Source organism: Anabrus simplex, chromosome 2, assembly GCF_040414725.1.
Source record: "Anabrus simplex isolate iqAnaSimp1 chromosome 2, ASM4041472v1, whole genome shotgun sequence".
NCBI lineage: Eukaryota > Metazoa > Arthropoda > Insecta > Orthoptera > Tettigoniidae > Anabrus > Anabrus simplex.
The window spans coordinates 528,222,705-528,244,556 of record NC_090266.1 but is presented as its reverse complement, the minus strand read 5'-3'; the positions used below and the strand labels follow the sequence as shown (position 1 = coordinate 528,244,556).

The 21,852-nt window shown below is 39.2% G+C and overlaps 1 protein-coding gene across 4 annotated transcripts in view; it reads left to right on the top strand.

The window, feature by feature from the left end:
* LOC136862909 (tetratricopeptide repeat protein 39B) overlaps positions 1-21,852 on the top strand; it is a 545,055-nt gene that overhangs the window by 167,545 nt on the left and 355,658 nt on the right. For all 4 annotated transcript variants that reach the window (XM_068226207.1, XM_068226205.1, XM_068226206.1 and 1 more), the window contains one exon: positions 16,762-16,866. In XM_068226207.1, coding sequence (XP_068082308.1) covers positions 16,762-16,866 — 105 coding nt within the window. The remainder of the gene's footprint in view (positions 1-16,761; positions 16,867-21,852) is intronic.

Here is a 21,852-nt window from a genome sequence, read left to right as displayed (position 1 = left end):
TGGTGAAAGGGACTTTGAAGAGCTCAAAAAGAGAAGCCTTACGGCTAAGCTCGGACTTGGGCAGATCAAGTTTCAAGTCATCAGGGGAAAAACGAAACCCAATGTTGGTAAAGATGGAGCTGAAGTTGTTTCAGGCCAATTTTCAGCAAAAAAAAAAAAAAAAAAAAAAAAAAAAAAAAAAAGCAGCTGTGGCCAATTTCGCCAGGAAGTTCAAGTCCAAGGCTATTGATGTGGACCTTATTCAAGAGCCATGGGTAGTGAAGGGCAGAGTAGCAGAACTGGCAGAATCTGGAGGTAAGCTGATGTACGATACAACATCGGAAATAACCAGAATATGTCTTCTTGTGAACAGGAAATTAAAATGCGTTATGTTGCAGGAACATTGTTCACGGGACTTAACCATGGCCAAGATTAAACTTAGAAATTGGGAGGGACCCAGAGAAATAACCATAGGCTCTGCATACCTCCCATATGACTCAGCTAATCTGCCCCCATCAGAAAAAGTTGAGAACCTAATTTGCAACGCAAAGAGAAAAGGAGAACACCTAGTCCTTGGAGCAGATGCAAATTCACACCACACGGCATGTGGCAGCACGAACTGCAATGCAAGAGGTGAGTCTTTACTAGAGTTTATTATTGGAACTGAGTTGATGATACTAAACCTAGGAAACAATCCTACATTTATAAATAAAAATTGTAGGGAGGTAATAGACATTACACTAAGCACTACGCATATTGCAAACTTTGTTAAAGGCTGCACGGTGCTGGAGGAACTAAATTGGCAGACCACCAGATAATCAAATTTGCAATAGATGCGAGACTATGTGGGATTGAGATGTACAGAGACCCAAAAAGAACTAACTGGGACAAATACAGAGAAGTTCTAGAGAAAGCTGTACAAAACAATTTCCAACTAACGTGTGAGGACAGAAAGAATTGGATGAGGCAGTTTAACTATTAGAAGAGGCCATTATAGACTCATTCCATGAACATTGTCCTCTCAAAGAAAAGAAAAACACCAAAAAATTAAGGTGGTGGTACAACAAACTAGCCGAAATGAAAAAAGAGGTTAGGATATTATATAGAATATCATCTAGAAATGGTATGTGGGACGTATATGAGGATGAGGCAGTTTAACTATTAGAAGAGGCCATTATAGACCCATTCCATGAACACTGTCCTCTCAAAGAAAGGAAAAACACCAAAAAATTAAGGTGGTGGAACAACAAACTAGCCGAAATGAAAAAAAAAGAGTTTAGGATATTGTATAGAATATCATCTAGAAATGGTATTGGGACGTATATCATAGGAAACTCACTGAGTATAACCTAGAGAATTGGAAAGCATAAAGAAAATCTTGGAGACTGTTCTGTGAGAAAGTGGAATCACACACTGAAACAGCAAGGCTCCAGAAGGTTCTGAAAGCAACCCATATGAATCAAGTGTGGACACTGGAGAAACCAGATGGGTCATTTACTCAGGTGGGGAGGGACACGCTGGAGATACTAATGGAAGATAGGAAACTTAAAAGGGTCCACCTTTTCAATACAAAAATATTATAGTTTATTTACGACATATATTTACACTTGGAACTAGTTTCGACGCTGTTTGGCGTCATCTTCAGCCAAAATGTGGGAAATAGGCTAGCATGCAGACATTTATATTACACAAGGCGTTACACTTGGAACTAGTTTCGACGCTGTTTGGCGTCATCTTCAGCCAAAATGTGGGAAATAGGCTAGCATGCAGACATTTATATTACACAAGGCGTTATAAATATAAATGTCTGCATGCTAGCCTATTTCCCACATTTTGGCTGAAGATGACGCCAAACAGTGTCGAAACTAGTTCCAAGTGTAAATGTATGTTGTAAATAAACTATAACATTTTTGTATTGAAAAGGTGGACCCTTTTAAGTTTCCTATCTTCCATTCTCAGTTCAATACGGACAAAAATGAAATTCTTAGATTTAAAAGGAGATACTAATGGCGTGTCATTTTTCTGAGGCTGAGGAGATGACAGAAGAAGAAATGGTTGGAACAGAGACCGGAGCTCAAAGCGCAGACTGGAACTGTGCCATCAGAATAATAAAGCAATATTGTGTAAAATGGGCGATCGACACATTTCATCCTGTAATGGCTCCGGGGCCAGATGAGATACTTCCGATACTCCTACAGGAAGGACGGGAAATACTTGTCAATGCCCTGACGGACCTTTTCAGAGCTAGTCTCGCTTTAGGGTACGTGCCAAAATCATGGTCTGAAGTTAAAGCAGTATTCATACCTAAGCCTGGAAGGGCAAATTATGCCCAAGCCAAAGCATACAGACCATTATGTTTAACCTCCTTCATGCTGAAAGCAATGGAGTAAATTCTGTATAAATATATCAGAAGAACCATGCAAATGAACTCAATGTTACATGAAAATCAGTTTGCATAAAGACCTGGCGGATCCACTGAAGTAACACTCCTTCAGTTTGTTTGTAAACTAGAGGAAAGCCTAGAATATAAAGAAATTGCACTGGCGGCATTTCTAGATATAGAAGGAGCCTTCAGCAATACAACCTATGACTCTGTGATCAAAGCATTGGAAAAGAGCAAGGTGAGTAAAACCATCATCAGATGGATTAAATCCATGTTAGATGGAAGGAAGATAAAAGCAACCCTGTTTGAAGAAATGCCACCTGAGGCTGTGCTCAGGGAGGAGTTCTTTTTCCTCTGCTGTGGAAGCTTGTGGCGAACAGAATCATAGCTATGCTTAACGAACAAGGTTTTTATACACAAGGATACACAGATGACCTAGTGATTGTGGTACGAGGTAAGGTGATGGGTGTTATCCAGGATCTCATGCAAAGATCACTTAACCTTGTGGAGAACTGGTGTCGGGAAGAACAACTATCAGTCCACCCGAACGAGATAACTCTGGTCCCTTTTACAAGAATGAGGAAGTTAAAGGGAAAAAGATCACTGAAGCTTTTTGGTCAAGATATATATATATATATATATATATATATATATATGGAAGAACAGGCACTGCACCTAGGTGTAGTGTTACATAAAAATCTAACCTGGAATCCACATATAGAAAGGAACATGACCCGGGCCAAGAACTTGCTGTATGCATGTAAAAGAGCCGTCGGGAGACATGGGGCTTAAGACCATCAGTGGTAATGTGGATATATACAATGATCATTAGACTGTTGTTGGCCTATGCTGCAATCATCTGGTGGCAGAAAGTAAGCCAAGGAAACGTTAGTAGTAGATTGGATAGCTTTGTGAAGGGAGCAGGTATATCTAGGTGGGAATGAAGGAAGAACATGGTAGCAAAAGACCTTAGATGTTGACGCTAATTAGGAACTAATATTTAGAGGCCCGAAGGAGAAGGAGAAAAAAGAAGAAGAAGAAGAAGAAGAAGAAGAGGAAGAACGGTCACTTATATTATTATAATATTGTTATTAATATTAATAATATAATATTATATTATTATTGCATTATATTATTATATTTGAATGACTTACCTGGAAAATTTATAATGTCCAATAACGGACCATTTATAGTGGTATTATAAATTTACTCATTCAGGACAAATATTTCAGGTTTCCTATGGGAATCAACATCTATATCATAAGTGGTACATTCCGAGCTGTCAGTGGAGAGATGGTGTGGAATGACGTTAGTAGACAACTATGTTAGAGTGGTGTTTTTAAAAGTAGGAATGATCACCTGTAGTATTCAGCTATATATATATATCACCCTTTTCTTTATACACAGGGGCTACTATCTCTCCATTCATTTAGTATAGCTCCTTCATGCAAACAATAATCAAATAAGTACTTCAGATATGGTACTATATCCAAACCCACATTTTCTTTAGTAACTTATATCCCATGAAATCTTATCAATTCCAGCTGCTTTTCTAGTTTCTAACTTTTGTATCTTACTGTAAATGTCGTTGTTATCATAGGTAAATTTTAATACTACCTCTTTATTATTAGTCTCCTTCTCTATTTGGGCATTATCCTTGTAACCAACAATCTTTACATACTACTAATTGAATACTTCTGCCTTCCCTTCTTCATCAATCATTCCTGGAATGTCCTTCTTGGAATCTGTTTCTGCCATAAAGTACCTGTACAGACCCTTCCATTTTTCACTAAAATTTGTATGACTTCCAATTATGTTATCCTTAGCTGACTTCTTTGCCCGATTCAATTTCCTGGTAAGTTCTTTTAATTTCTGTTTACTTCCACAACCATTCCTATCTCTATTTTTTTCCAACCTGCACCTCATTCTTAGTCTCTTTACTTCTCTGTTATAATTTAGTGGATCTTTACCATTCATAACCACCTTGAAAGGTACAAACCTATTTTTGCACTCGTCAACAATTGCTTTAAACCCATCCCAGAATCTGTTTACATTTTTACTTACCGTTTTCCACCGATTATAGTTACTTTTAAGACCTTCCTTTCTATCACATTTATTTTTAATTATGACAAAAACAGCTTTGTAATCACTAATACCATCTATTACTTCTGTTTCTCTCAAGTTCATCTGGTTTTACCAGCACCACGACCAGAATATACTTCCCTCTAGTTGGTTCCATCACTTTGTGAATCTGCTAATAATAATAATAATAATAATAATAATAATAATAATAATAATGATGATGATGATGATGATATGCAGCATGAATCATATGAGGTAAACAGGGCACAGATTACAGAGTATAACAAGACAAGAAAATTATTCGTTGACAAATGAAATATTCAGCAGTGTGCAATATTTCCTGAATAAATACATTTTCGTGATTAACTGAAGCTTTGGGACACGTACATTTACTGAAAGAAAATACAATTTTTGTGATTTGTACATGTTCTTTGCACTCTCATTAACATTAACATTTGTACGGCATTTATGTATATGACAACAAATTAAACACACGAACTGAAACATATCAGTGGTGTACTCCTCCTTCACAGGACCTTTGGGCTCGTTTAGATAGTAGTGTATCAATGTTCGGTAGGCCCTACTGTCGTTTGCATACTGGCAAGTCGCAATACACATTTCAAGTTTTCATTGGTGAGCCTACTTCTGTATCCATATTTACAAATCTTCATTAATGAAAACATATGTTCACGTAAATAAGTTGATCCGAATATACTTACAATATGAGCGTTAAATGTGTACACTCTATGAAATCTCTCTCATGGAAAATGAACATAAAATTCAGTCAAACTGTTTCTGTTTGCAAACCCGTCTTTCATTTGAGTTTCACACTGTAAATCAATCAGTTCTAGCTGCATTTCTGGTTTTAACAGTTTGCACATCCACTGAGGAGGGAATACCAAACACCTGCAGATCCTTTTCTAATGCCTGAATATCATGAAACCTACTCTCATAGTGACATTAAAACCTCTTTATATTTTTCTAATGTTTTTTTAATATGATTCCATATTTTATTACATATTTACATTTTGCTGTGTTATTTTCTTGAACTACTAAATACTCTTCTTCCCAAGAAGGTTTCAAACTTGTTAGCGTTGATGGCTTATGCTGTGCTGAAATCTCTTCCATAGTAAATGCAGCATTAACTGACTAGAGTTGAACGTCTTGTGGTGTGAGGATAAAGATGGAAACACACTACTATCGGTTTTTTTATTATGGACCCTCAAGTTTAGGCTTTCATTATAAACAAACCAATAGGCCTATTGTAATGCAAGTTATACCAATATCTTCCTTGTTTAATTCTACATTAGCGTTTATAAGACACATTGTTTTCAACAGTCATTAAATATTTTTTATTTGTAGCTGTAATAGAGATTGCCCGGGTGCTCTCGCATTACTTCAGGGTAGTGTCTTGCTTTTAGTCATTCAGACTTCTTCTTCCTTCATTCATCTTTCACTGATGTTCAGAAGCATCCAGATCCCTCTTCTTCTGGTGCAGGATACTTTCCACATATTCTGTCACCCTATCCCAAGATTCCTGATTCCTCAGCATCACAAGCACGATATTATCTGGCGTCAGTACTTCAAGTTCAGCTTCCACAATACTTCTTTCTGTCAACCAATGATCACACACGAAGAAAGTATGCAGGACATCATCTATATCATGACAGGAAATGCATTTTGGACTGCTGGCTATGTTCAATTTGTGCAAAAATTTACAGAAGTATCCATGCCCTGTTAGAAGCTGAGTATTGTAGTAATTTACCTCACCATGAGTCCGTTCAACAACAACAGCAACAATGACAACAACAACGACGATGATGATGATAATAATAATATGGCCTCAGCTACTGTGTGCAGACATTTCAATTTGATGCTATCTGGCTGTCTGCTCATCAATTTCGACATTCTGTTTTACTCTGGGTCTACTAGATGGCAGACCGAGTAAACTGAAACTCTCTTGGGTGTCTATGGCTGAGATCTGAATGAATTTTGTCGGGTATACACCGAATGTGTCACCAGATATCTTCTACATGCTGACGTATGACATGGAGTGTCAAATGGACTTCAAAGATCCGACAATCTCTGCCAGGTTTGAACCCGCTATCTTGGAATCTGGAGGCCGACACTCTACCACTGATCCACAGTGCAGTGCCAGCTGTTCTTCCCATACTAACTTCTGTGCCATTTGTTGGTCATGTATCTTGTTTGCATTACCTTCCCAATTAACATTTGGTAAATTGAGATCACCTGCTACAATCACGTTCCTTATAAAGGTGGAACTATAGTAGAAAATGCCTTTAACAGAGATGTGTGTGTTATTTGCATTTATGTGTTCATGATTAATAGTATTATATCAGCGTACAAGGAGGTTGTGTTTATTTTACCTGTAAAAACAAATACAGATAATATATTGCATACATTTCTGAATGACATCATTCTAGGATTTTGAAAACATTGGTTTTGAGGTTTTAGCATTGATATCAGACAATAGTACCAAAAATAAGAAGGGAATGTCTTTCTTCAGTGATCCACCTGCAGTAAAAACAATGTATACTTAACTTAAAGGCGAAAAGAAAGTTTAGACACCATGCATATTTTGAAGTATATTAGAAACAATTGGTTAAATGCAACAAATCATGAACTCTCGTATCGTAGTTTCAATGATTCTAATTCAGCCATACTTCAGACATCATCCTTTGCCTCATTCAAAGAAATACCTTTCTCTGAAAAGTACAACTTGTTGCAATATGGGTTTAATTAATTTCTAAAATCATTGTATCCATCCTCTACCGAGCGTCAGAATGTAAAACTAGCACTTAGTATTTTCAATAGGAATACCTCTACAGCATTAAGGGAATTGCAGTGCCTTAAACATTTTAGCAATTGGGAAAGTACATCAAAATTCTCAGACATTATATGTAACTGGTGGGATATTGTAAATGTTAAAACTCCTTTGAAAGAGCAGAGGTTGAAAAATCCATTTCAAAAGCCAATAGCACAACATTTCTGTCACATAAATGATTTCCTTAATAGCTTTGTGAACTGGTTAAATAGGTGGGAAGAGTTACCCTTTGCAGGGATGTTGACAAAAGAAACCCATTCTGCACTAAAATACAGAATATAGGTCTTATTGCATATGTCTGAATACTGGATTACTGAAAGAGGTCACAGCTACTTTGTGTATTGTAAAATATAGACTTACAATCTTGAAGAATGTTTTGGGAAATACAGGCAGTTGTCTGGAGTGAAATATCATGTGTCTCTTACACAAATATTTGAGAGTGCAAGAAACCTTAGAATTTAAAATGCTATGCCACTTATCCTCCCCTGCAAACCATGTGACCTTGCCACGGTGGGGAGGCTTGCGCATCCCAATGAAGCAAATAGCCGAGCTACAGTTGCAACCATATTGGATGAGTATCTGTCGAGAGACCAGGCTAACGAATGGTTCATCGAAAGGGGAGTAGCAGCCTTTCGGAAGTTAAAAGGTTGGTAGTCTAGATGATTGACTGATGTGGCCATGTAATAATACTCAACATGGCTTAGCTGTGTTGATACTGCTACATGGCTGAAAGCAACCGTAACTAACTCCCGAAGACCTGCAGCGCTCTGTAAGAATGATGTACTGATGATGGCTTCCTCCTGGGTAAAATAGTCCCCCATTCAGATCTCCGGCTGGGGACTACACAAGAGGGGGCAATCATCAGGAAGATGGATACTGCCATTCTGCGAGCCGGAGCGAGGAATGTTAGAAGTTTGAATCGTTGGTAGGTTAGAGAATCTGAAAAGAGAGATGGATAGACTTAAGTTAGATGTAGTTGGTATAAGTGAAGTACGTTGGCGGAAAGATCAGGATTTTCGGTCAGGCGTTTACAGAATTATCAACACAAAATCAGACAGAGGAAATGCAGGAGTTGGTTTAATAATGAATAAGAAAATAGGGCGGCTTTTAAGCTACTACAATCAGCATAATGAAGTGATTATTGTTGTCAAGATAGACACCAAAATAATGCCCACCACAATAATGCAGGTCTATATGCCTGCTAGTTCAGCGGATGATGAAGAAATCGAAATAATGTATATGTAATGAGAATTTAATTGTGGTGGGAGAATGGAATGCAGTGGTAGGCCAAGGAAGAGAATATAATACAGTAGGGGAATTTGGATTGGGAAAAAGGAATGAAAGATGAAGTCGGCTGGTTGAATTCTGTACCGATTATAATGTAGTCCTTGCTAATACTTTTCAAACATCACAAACTATGGCTGTATACATGGAATAAACCTGGAGACACTAGAACTAGAAGGTATCAAATAGACTTCGTTATGATTAGGCGGAAATTCAGAAACAATGTGTTGGATTGCAAAACTTCCTCAGGAGCAGTCGTGCACTCTGACTACAACTTGTTGGTCATGAAATGCCATCTAAAGTTGAAGAAATTGAAGAAATGAAGGAATGCAAGGGGATGGGATCTAGACAAGTTGAAAGAAAAGAGTGTTAGGAATTGTTTCAAGGAAAATGTTGCACAAGGACTAAGTGAAGAGGCTGAAGGAAACACAATAGTCATGAAGAATGAGGTCTCTAGGGCTGCAGAAGAAATGTTAGGAAGGAAGGAAAGATCAACTAAGAATCAATGGATAACTTAGGAAATACTAGACCTGATTGATGAGCGACGAAAATACAAGAATGCAAGAAATGAAGAGGGCAGAAAAGAATACAAGCAATTAAAGAATGAAGTGGATAGAAAGTGCAAGATAGCTAAGGAAGAATGGCTAAAGGAGAAGTGAAAGAATGTTGAAGGTTGTATGGTCCTAGGAAAGGTAGGACTAATAATGCTCCATACAGGAAAATCGAGGAAACTTTTGAAGAAAGGAAATCTAGGTGTACTAATATTAAGCCCTTAGATGGAAAACCACTTGTAGAGAAAGAAGACAAAGCAGAAAGATAGCAGGAACATATCCAACAGTTGTATCAAGTTACAGACGTTGATGATATTGTTCTGGAACAAGAAGAGGCTGTTGATGTTGATTAAATGGGGGCCCCAATTTTGAGGACGGAATTCGACAGAGCTGTGAGAGACCTAAATAGAAACAAGGCACTTGGAACTGATGACATTTCATCTGAATTACGGACTGCTTTACGAGAAACCAGCTTGGCAGGTTTATTCCGTTTAGTTTGTAAACTGTATGAGACAGAAGAAGTGCCATCCGATTTTCAGCAGAACGTAGTTATACCTAATCCCAAGAAAGCTGGTGCTGACAAGTGTGAAAACTACTGCACCATTAGTTTAGTATCTCATGCCATCAAAATTTCAACTCATATTATTTACGGAACAATGGAAAGACAAGTCGAAGCTGAGTTAGGAGAAGATCAATTTGGCTTCGGAAAAAATGTAGGAACTCTTGAATCAATCCTGACTTTACATTTGGTCTTAGGGGATCAAATTAAGAAGGATAAGCTCACACACATGGTGTTCATAGATCTAGAAAAGGCACTCGATAATGTTGATTATACCAACCAATTTGAGATTCTGAAGGTGATCAGGATCAGATATCGAGAATGAAGAATTATGTACATTCTGTATAAAAATCAGTCTGCACCGATAAGAATCGAGGGCTTTGAAAAAGGAGCAGCAATCCAGAAAGGTGTGAGGCAAGGATGCAGTTCCCCCCTCTCCTTTTCAATGTTTATATAGAACAGGCAGTAAAGGAAATCAAAGACAAATTTGGAAAGGGAATCACAATCAAATGAGAGGAAATCGAAACCCTGAGATTTGCGGATTATATTGTTATTTTATGTGAGACTGCAGAAGATCTGGAGAAATTGCTGAATGGTATGGACGGAGCCTTGGGTAAGGAGTATGAGATGAGAATAAATAAGTCCAAAACAAATGTAATGGAATGCAGTCGAACAAAGTCAGGTGATGCAGGAAATATTAGCTTAGGTAATGAAGTCATAAAGGAAGTAGATGAATATTGCTATTTGGGTAGTAAAATAACTAACGATGGCAGAAGTAAGGAGGACATAATATGCAGACTAGCATAAGCAAGGAAGAGCTTTCTTAAGAAAAAAAATTTGCTGACTTCAAACACTGATATTGGAATTTGAAAATGTTTCTGAAGACTTTCATCTGGAGCGTGGCATTATATGGAAGTGAAACATGAACGATAACTAGCTCAGTAAGAAAGAGAATATAAGCTTTTGAAAAGTGGCGTTACAGAAGCATGTTATCATCAGAAGAGAAGACAATTTAGTTCCCTCACTCTGAAAGGTGGCAGCTGTATGTTGTGAAAGGTGGAATGTCATCGAGAAGATCCTTTATTTTTATCATGCACCAGCTTGAAATTGGGCAATGAACCACATTTCATCATTGGTTTTGGAAGTAGGTTTGATTTGAAACAGGATTTTTTTCTTTCCCGTGTTGACCTTCTTACTGGAGGACTATGTGATGATTTTTACAGTGTAAAACTTTTAAATGGTATTCCTAATACAGGAAGACAAAACCTAAAATTTAGGATTTTAAATTTATAACACAGAGCTTTTATAATTTATATCATTTGTAGTGATGCATAGTTTTAAGGTTATACGTTGTAGCTGAGGATGGTCTTGGTAAGAGACCGAAACTGGTACTACCGTGAAAATGAGATTGAACAAAATTCTACATAAATCTTAAAAGTGTTGATTAGGTGGAAGTGTCCTAATTTGAAATTAAAGCTACTGGAACTGGGAAATCAACACGGGAATTATGAAAATCATATATTATTTGAAATTTATGTGATTAGTTATTCAGTTATTGAAATAATCAGATGGAGGTTATTCAGTTATTCCAGCATTAAACTGAGTGATATTTTAAAGTCATTTGATTATTTAAATAATCAGATGAAGGTTATTTGATAATAAAAGTATTCAATTATCCCATCACTATGAAGAATGTTACCGTTGGTTAGCTCGGATGGTAAGAGGTGATAGATAGATGGGCCTAGAGTGCAATTGATCACTAGCGAATTCAATGCTGGACAACAGTGGAATGTGAGCAGCTATGTCACCTAGAGCCATCTCCTCACAATAGGGTGCAGGATTCGTCAACCTCAGGGGTACCTCTGCTCACCTTACATCAGAAGGCACAATGTCTGACATGGGCAGCACTTTCTAAGTTTGGAAATAGGTCGCCTGGTAAGATGAGTTGAGGTACCAGTTGGCACATGAGGATGACAGGGTATGAGTGTATCACATAGTACATGAGGCAAAGGGTCCCTCTTGCTAGTAGGTTACAGCTCAGCCTTTGGGGCGGTATCCTCGTATGAGGACTGTTCGTGTGGAATGAAATGGGACCTCTGATATATCTGCCAATACCAGCAAACATTTCAGAAATCTGCTATCTGATCATGTTCATGCATTTGTTTGCCTCCAGCACCCTGCAGGAAACCTTTTCCTGTAACAAGACATTGCTCCACATTATTGCTTCCAAATTGTGGTCAATTGGTTTAGTGAGAACTCCACAGTCCTGAAGGTCACCCGACCTCAATCGTGTTGAACACCTCCGAGATACTATCAAAACGGAACTGTGCACCCTCAACCTTACTCTAACCAATCTCTGTGCATTATGGGAGGTTGTGCAGTGGTCAGGGATCAGTATGACTCCCTAATGCCTTCAATATCTTGTGGAGTCCATGTCACTACCTTAATATGGTGAGAGAGGGCACTACACGCTACCAGCCAGGTATCTCTAAATCATTTGCTCATTAGTAGGTATCGGAAGTTCATGCCTGGAAAACTGTATGAATATGTATGCATTTATGCCCTAAAAAGTTCCTAAATATGCAACAAAATATACATAATCAATTTAAGCTTATTTCCATAAAATAAAATTAGTATCTGTAACTTATGTCATTAGTCCATGGATTCTGAAGTGCCAGCCTCATCATCAGTGAATTCTTTACTATTGCACTTAACAACTAGGGAGTGGCGGATGCTTTCCATGGTCGGTCTTCGTCTGTTGTCCCTCAGCAAAGCTTTGTAGTGTGAAAAACTCTGTTCTATATCACACGAAGTGACAGGGTCATTCACAAATGCTGCTAACTCTGCTATAGGTAAATAATGATTGTCCTGTTGGTATTGTGTGTGCTTTGCATTCTAGAACATCTACAATTTCAAGCAGCACATTATACCCAGGATTTTTGGAGAGAATGTTTGTTACTTTTGGTTTCACTGTTTCTCCTACAACCTGTGGAACAGTTTTTAAAGTGGACATGGTTTTGTCAAATTTTGCAAATGACTTGTGTAAAGGAATCCCAACTACTTCCAATGACCTAATAGCTTTAGGAATACAATGAATATGAGCTGTTACAAACACAAGGTTACTTTCTAATGCTTCCCTTGAAGATGCTTGCTGAGCCAACTCAATAGATGCTGCTTCATTAGGATCTAATGCTTTTACAACTTCTCTAGTTTTTGGTAAATGTTAATAATAATAGAGCAAAGCCTCCAGCATGTTAAAATGTTTTGGTAAGGGAGTATCAGGTGCTATTGTTCTGAATATCTGAACCTGCTTGGTTTAGTGTAAAATAGCAAGATGACATCCAGTGTGGCATGTCAAGAATCGTTGGTGAGTTGTACGATCCCTGCTCACTATCCTGCTGTTCTTTGCTGAAGCATATTTTCCACTCCTTCATACTGTGCAGGTAAATGCTCAATTCTTATCTGAATGAGCCCTCTTATCTATTAGTCATCATTGTCATCAGTCACATTCCTTTCACTTGTGAAACAAATTACACATTAGTAGAAAATACCAGGGCATGCATTTATAAGCATAATAAAAATGGTACCGGGCGAGTTGGCCATGCTGTTAGGAGTGCGCCGCTGTGAGCTTGCATCCGTGAGATAGTGGGTTCGAGCCCCACTGTCGGCAGCCCCGAAGATGGTTTTCCGTGGTTTCCCATTTTCACACCAGGCGAATGCTGGAGCTGTTCCTTAATTAAGGCCATGGCCGATTCCTTTCCACTCCTAGGCCTTTCCTATCCCATCGTCGCATAAGACCTATCTGTGTCGGTGCGTCGTAAAGCAAGTTGCAAAAGAAAAAAATGAAAAGAAAAATGGTAATATCCTTTTAACATGTCATTTTAGGGCATAAAATCCAAAATATGATGCATATATTAAAATAGATAAAATATGCATTTTTATGCCCAATAAGAGTGGTCATAATCTGTTTAGATATGAGTGATTTGGATAAATAATTTACTGGCATATTCATACAATGCTGGGGAAAATATATGCAAATGCATGAACTATCAATCCCTACTTATTAGTGTACACTGCCATCTTCAAGTGGACTCCCTCTCTCCCCATCAATCCCAGTTCTTCTACATTAATTTCCTCTTCACCCCTAACAAGCTCGTTTCTGTTTCCTAGGTTCATTAGAAGAGTGGACATAAGCACTCATTGAGGGGCCAACTAGATAGGTCTTTAGTTTTGATGCAGTAAGTTTAGGAAAGGGAAGAGACATAAGATAAAGATGAATACAGATGGTAAAAGACTTGCAATACAGGAAAAACACAGAAAGAGATAAGAAACCAAGCAGGTCAATATAAGTAATGGAAAGGAGAAAACAAGTGCGCATCATGTCATGTATAGAAACATAAGAACATTGATAGGAATGCAAAATATGACAAAAATCGGTGTGCGAAGAGGGAGAAATAAAAAGAAAACACTGAAGGATAAAGATAATCTCCACATTTTCATATATTATCTTCAAATACACTGACTGACAGAGCAAATGCAACACCAAGAAGGAGTGGTCAGAACTTTATGCCAATTGCAGGGTAGACTGACGTCACTGAGGTATGCTCATGATGTGAAATGCGCCGCTGTGCTGCGCACGTAGCGAACGATAAATGGGACACGGCGTTGGCGAATGGCCCACTTCGTACCGTGATTTCTCAGCCGACAGTCATTGTAGAATGTGTTGTCGTGTGCCACAGGACACGTGTATAGCTAAGAATGCCAGGCCGCCGTCAACGGAGGCATTTCCAGCAGACAGACGACTTTACGAGGGGTATGGTGATCGGGCTGAGAAGGGCAGGTTGGTCGCTTCGTCAAATCGCAGCCGATACCCATAGGGATGTGTCCACGGTGCAGCGCCTGTGGCGAAGATGGTTGGCGCAGGGACATGTGGCACGTGCGAGGGGTCCAGGCGCAGCCCGAGTGACGTCAGCACGCGAGGATCGGCGCATCCGCCGCCAAGCGGTGGCAGCCCCGCACGCCACGTCAACCGCCATTCTTCAGCATGTACAAGACACCCTGGCTGTTCCAATATCGACCAGAACAATTTCCCGTCGATTGGTTGAAGGAGGCCTGCACTCCCGGCGTCCGCTCAGAAGACTACCATTGACTCCACAGCATAGACGTGCACGCCTGGCATGGTGCCGGGCTAGAGCGACTTGGATGAGGGAATGGCGGAACGTCGTGTTCTCCGATGAGTCACGCTTCTGTTCTGTCAGTGATAGTCACCGCAGACGAGTGTGGCGTCGGCGTGGAGAAAGGTCAAATCCGGCAGTAACTGTGGAGCGCCCTACCGCTAGACAACGCGGCATCATGGTTTGGGGCGCTATTGCGTATGATTCCACGTCACCTCTAGTGCGTATTCAAGGCACGTTAAATGCCCACCGCTACGTGCAGCATGTGCTGCGGCCGGTGGCACTCCCGTACCTTCAGGGGCTGCCCAATGCTCTGTTTCAGCAGGATAATTCCAGCCCACACACTGCTCGCATCTCCCAACAGGCTCTACGAGGTGTACAGATGCTTCCGTGGCCAGCGTACTCTCCGGATCTCTCACCAATCGAACACGTGTGGGATCTCATTGGATGCCGTTTGCAAACTCTGCCTCAGCCTCGTACGGAGGACCAACTGTGGCAAATGGTTGACAGAGAATGGAGAACCATCCCTCAGGACACCATCCGCACTCTTATTGACTCCGTACCTCGACGTGTTTCTGCGTGCATCGCCGCTCGCGGTGGTCCTACATCCTACTGAGTCGATGCCGTGCACATTATGTAACCTGCATATCGGTTTGAAATAAACATCAATTATTCGTCCGTGCCGTCTCTGTTTTTTCCCCAACTTTCATCCCTTTCGAACCACTCCTTCTTGGTGTTGCATTTGCTTTGTCAGTCAGTGTATATAGCCTCTCTCCTCATCAATTCCAGTTCTACATCCATTTCTTCTCAGTCACAAATAAGCTTGTTTCTGCTTCTCAGCTTCATCAGAAGATGTCAGAATGTGCATACAAGGCAAGGAACGGTATCTCCAGCATCTAGAAGCAAGTGCAATGCATTTAACAATATACTTTCTTTCTTTCTTTCTTTCTTTCTTTCCCACCTTGTGCTCACCTCTCTCTGGATACAGATGGTTAATGGTCCCTGAAATACTCTGCTCACTTGCCAAAATTGACCCATTAACTAGAAAATTTTTCATTCTATAATATATACTTGACATTTGCATGATTCATTTTGCATATTTATTTATTGTCATGTAATGCTTTTGAATTGCTCATGTTAATAGATGTTAGGAGATTTATTAGTCCTGATACCTTGTGATTTACTCGTAAGTGACCTAGGTTTGTGATAAGAACATTCAAGACTCTAATGATGCACCTCTTTTTCATCTAGTTCCATGACCTGGTTGGCTTTACTTCAGGTACTATACCAGAGACCAACACATACATTTACCTATCAGTTCTATTATTGTGCACCTCACAGACTGAAAGCTGCTTCTTCCCAAGTCTAGGCTGTTTGTTATGAGGATTAGAATGGCAGGCTTTATATTGTTTGGTGTCTCAGTGTTTGTGCATATAAAATATTCTGCGTCCAAGTTCTGGTTATGATGTAAAATATATTTCATTCTACTCTCATGATCCCTACTTCTCCATTTTAAATGTTATGATGTTAAAATTATTCTCACTTCACTGTTTGAATATTTGCACTACTGTATTTTGCCATGGTAACTTATCAGGTACTTTCTGGAGTTAGAGTATTTTCATTTTTTCCTATTGCCCATTGTTTCATAATGATTTACCATTTGCCCACATGATAATAGTAATTCTTAATCTATACTCTGTTGCTTCAGTTAGTGATTTATTATTTCCTAACAGAAATAATTGAAAATGAGATACAAAAGTGATTTCCTTAAACAAAGCTCTTGCTATTTATTTATTTATTTATTTTCTTTCTTTCGTTCTTTCTTTCTTTCTTTCTTTCCTTCTTTCTTTCTTTCTTTCTTTCTTTCTTTCTATATTTATTTATTTATTTATTTTGTCTTTTAGACCATGTTCTATGGACTTGGAAACTGCCATGGAAGAAGCTCAAACCGCAGTTCATTATTTCTTTAACAACAAATTTGAAGAAGCCCGTGCTATTTTGCAGCCATGGTGAGTAAACTATTCTTTTATTCTTGAAACTAATCAGTATTTGATATGCTTTCAAATTTGAAATATGTATTTGCTGGAAAATGATGATATGGATATGCACTAGCCATGCGTCTTGGTGGGTGTGCTATGTACCAACTGATGAGCCCAACTTAGCACACGGGGGCGAAACGCTGGCAACCAGGAATGAGTTAGCTGGAAAATTTATAATGTCCAATAACGGACCATTTATATTGGTATTATAAATTTACTTAATTGGGGACAAATATTTCATGTTCCCTATGGGAATCAACATCTACATATATCATTATTTGAAGTTTTCCAGTCTGTCAAAACTAGTGCAAGGTTAATAAAACTAGAAAATACAGTGTAACTTCGATAATTCTAAGCTAAAGGCACCAAAGAAACATTTTGAATTATATCCAAGAATTTTAATTATCAAAGCCGGCCTTGCAGTGTACGGGTAGCGTGCCTGCCTCTTACCCGGAGGCCCCGGGTTCAATTCCCGGCCAGGTCAGGAATTTTTACCTGCATCTGAGGGCTGGTTCGAGGTCCACTCTGCCTATGTGATTACAATTGAGGAGCTATCTGATGGTGAGATAGCGGCTCCGGTCTAGAAAGCCAAGAATAACGGCCGAGAGAATCAGTCGTGTTGACCACACAATGCCTCGCAATCTGTAGGCCTTCGGGCTGAGCAGCGGTCACTTGGTAGGCTATTGCCCTTCGGGGCTGTTGTGCCATGGGATTTGGTTTGGTTTAATTATCAAAAAAATTCAAAACATCAAATTAAATGTGTTTCTTTATAGAGTATGGGAAAAAAATAGCACTTTACTTCAGAATGATAATGTTCTGCTCAGAATTTACTCCAGGAATTAATTTACTCAACTCAGAGATATACTATTGTACTCTATTCACAATTTCTTCAAAAAGTCACAGACCAAGGTCAATAGCTGCAGTGCAGCAGTATCCAATATTTGGTAGATAGTGGGTTTGAATCCCACTGTCAGCAGCCCGGAAGATGGTTTTCTGTGGTTTCCCATTTTCACACCAGGCAAATGCCAGGGCTCTGCCTTAATTAAGGCCATGGCCACTTCCTTCGCACTCCTAGCTCTTTCCTGTCCCATCGTCGCCATAAGACCTATCAGTGTTGGTGCGGCGTAAAGCAACTTGTAAAAAAAAAAGTCACATATTTTAAAATTATTATTAACAAATACATTGCAATTGGGAAGTATCCTGGTGGCAATGATCACTTACATTAGTGTGATAATAAAGTAAAATTAAAACATAGTTACCTAACAATTACTACTACTATGATTACTACTATTACAAGCAATCATATACAAATTCACACGTGCCTTAAGTATTTCAAAATTTTATACTATGACTTCCAACCGCCACCACCAACGTCACCACCACCACCACCACCACCACCACCACCACCACCACCACCACCACCACCACCACCACCAATATTACAAGAAATACTACTAGTTTAACATTCTAAATCCAGCTTCATCTTTCAAAATTTTACACTGTAACTTACAGTAGATTGAGAGGTCCAATTACTATTATCCTAGCATTGTAAATACAGCACGTTCATATACAAATTCACACATACCTTAAATAATTCAGAACTGGGCGAGCGCGCAGCTGTGATCTTGCATCCGGGAGATAGTGAGTTCGAATCCCACTGTCGGCAGTCCTGAAGATGGTTTTCCATGGTTTCCCATTTTCACACCAGGCAAATGCTGGGGCTGTACCTTAATTGAGGCCACGGCCACTTCCTCCCAACTCCTAGGCCTTTCCTATCCCATCGTCGCCATAAGACCTATCTGTGTTGGTGTGACATAAAGCCACTAACAAAAAAAAAAAAAAAAAAAAAAATTCAGATGCCTACTACAATTTACAGTGGGTTGAGCGTTGCTTTAAAATATGACATCATCACATAGAAATTTACACACATTTTACAGAATGCTGGAGTCTGTTCTTAAAGCATCTTACATTTGTGGGAAAAGGCTCTAAGACAGCTGCAGGTAATGCATTCCAATCATCACTTCCCTGATTTACAAACAAATATTTACCATAGTTAGTTTTCTGCGATCTACCTTTTACTTTTATGCAGATGATCTGTCCTGCTTATGTAACAGGGCTTTTCCAGGCGACTGTTCAGCTCTCTCCAAGCTGCCTTATTCGTGTTGGCGTTATACATGGCACATAACCATGTTCATTTCCTTCTAGTCCCCAGTGTCTCGCACCCAATTTTTTAAAAATCATACTTGTCACACTACTTCTAGGATTGAAATCGTTAAGCATGAATCTTGCAGCCTTTCGCTGTACCATCTCGAGTTCCTTAATGAGTCCTGTTTGGTATGGATCCCATACGGCTGCTCCATATTCTAGGGCTGGCCTAATGAGTGATGTGTAGCCCTGTTCCTTCACCTGGAAACTGCTGCCCTTTAGCACCATCATCATGAAGTGTAAGGACTTGTATGCTTTAGAAATTACACTTCCTATGTGGGTGTCCCATTTTAGATCTCTCTTTACATGGATTCCTAGGTACTTGCATGAGTAACTCTCTACCAGAGCGTCCGATCCAAGACAATATTGAAATTCCCCTTACCTATGTTTCTTTCCTATTCTTATGAGACTGCATTTTTGAGAATTTATTTTAGTTTTATTATCGATAGCCCACATATGGAGGATATTTATATCAGCTTTTAATAACCTATTATCACCGGCATTCTGTATTTTTCTGCATATTATGCACTCGTCCACAAACAATCCGCATTCACTTCAAACTTTGTTCAGCTGATCGTTGATAAATGCCGTAAATAAGATTGGTCCTATAACACTACACTGTACTACTTCCGACGTTATAGAAACTTCATCGGAGTATTTACTTCCCACCTTTACCCTCTGCATGCGGCCTGTCAAAAATTCCCGGATCTGCAGAACCATCCTTTTGTCATTGTTTGTTTCCACCAATTTTCAGATCAGAATGTCATGTGGTACTACACCAAATGCTTTAACAAAATCCATTACAATAGCATCAACTTGTACACCTTTGTCTAATGACTCGCTAATATCTTGCAAGAGCGACAACATCTGGCTCTTGTAAGAGAAACCTTTTCTGAAACCATGTTGATGGCCATTAATCCATAAACTTTTCCCTCGTTGTTCCCGTAGATATTCTGAATGATATTCCATTTGCTTGTATATAATGGCCATAAGGTTAATGGGTCTATAGTTGTCCATTAGCAAACTGTTGCCCTCTTTAAAAATTGGGACTACAGTTGCTTTCTTCCAGTCACTGGGAATTTGCACATTGTTGAGAGAGACAGTCTCTATCATAGTGTGTGATTCTAACTCATTTAACTTGTACTTGTAATGATTGAAAAATGGAATCACATTATTGTGACTTTCTAAAAATCACCTAACTTATTGAATATGTTTCATAGCTTCTGTGGCACTTATGATTGGACTTTCCCTGTGACTCTGGAGAATCATGCTCTTCATCACCAGAGTCCTCAAATTGGCTGTTGTTGATGACTTCAGAGAGAATGTCCACATCAATCAGCTCGTCACACCCTGCCACACCTTAATCCTCACAAACAAAGTCCTCATATGAGATGGCTGGATATGGAGATGGCTGGATATGGAGTTAGGCTCTCCCAGCTGCCAATTGTAGGCACTGCATCAGTCACAGTTTCATTATTTCTTCCTCCCGTTTCTTTCCTGATGAATTCGGCTTTTTTAAAACAATTGTTAGTGGTTTTGTCTGTCATTTGATCCCATGCTAGTTTATACATTTGTGAAGCTTGAAGTGAATTCTTCTGTCTGTCAAAATTTCCAGTAAGAATGTTTTCAACCAGCAGTTGTCTGTAGAAATGTTAATTTTTATTATAACCTGGTCCATGTGCCAAACAACTGGTAGCCTCCACATTCTTCAGAAGGGGAATACAGTTGTTAGCGATGCTGTTGCCTACGAAAAGAGGAATCTGCCAATTTTGTTTGCCAATCTTTTGGTCAGTTTTTAGGAGCCCTTTTATTTGTCATCCATATTCTTTTATTGGGTTCATAGTCCACTGGCTTTGATTTTACTTTTTTTTTAAACAATTTGGATTAGCTGATTTTCTGATCATCAACAGTGGCAGCTTTTCAGAACCACCCATATTGCCTTCAACAAACAGTGAAATTTGATCTTTACTGAGCTTGCCCCTATTGCACTCTTCACCTATAAATGTAGGAGTTTTATCAGGAGTGTATTTATAAAAAAGGACCTCTCTTGTCCATGTTGAAAATATTTTTGGTTTTTGGCCTGAATAGTTTTTACCAAGTCTTTTTTCCAGTCTTCTGCTGTGAGTCCATTAACAGCACCACTTCACCCCACTCAGCTTTGAAGAAATCTTTCTCTGTTCTTTGAATCCACCCAGCCACAACTTTGAATATTTTTTTTTCTGTGATCCAGAGGCAAATTCTCCAGCCTTTGCTCTTAGAAGAGTGCCACTCGTGGGAACATTCTTATCTTGTGCTTATTTGAACCCCTTCAGTACACAGTTGTCCACATCTGGATTGTCCGGTCCTTTCGATCTTTTCCTGTCTTTCCCACTCTCGCTCTCTCTGCTCAAATTTTTTTCTTTGATTTGTAAAAAAAAAAAAAAGTCGACAAACTATTAGTGGGAATTCCAAAATCCTTAGCGATTTCTTTCTAACTCCCTTTCCCACTTCTTTGATCACCACTATCTTTGTGGTGATTGTTAATGACTTGGACAATGACATAATGTTGCACATAACACAAGAACAAACTAATAAACTAAACTATTAAAACCAGTGCAGTTTCACAACACAACAGGGAAATCACTTCGTCAACTGTGCACTTGTCTGCTCGAGTGGCTAAAGTGATGCGACAGCTGACGTGTCCAAACGAAGCAAAGCATTGGGGTAGCAGAGGAGAGGATACTGACCACATTCTAATGTTGCCTCTCATGT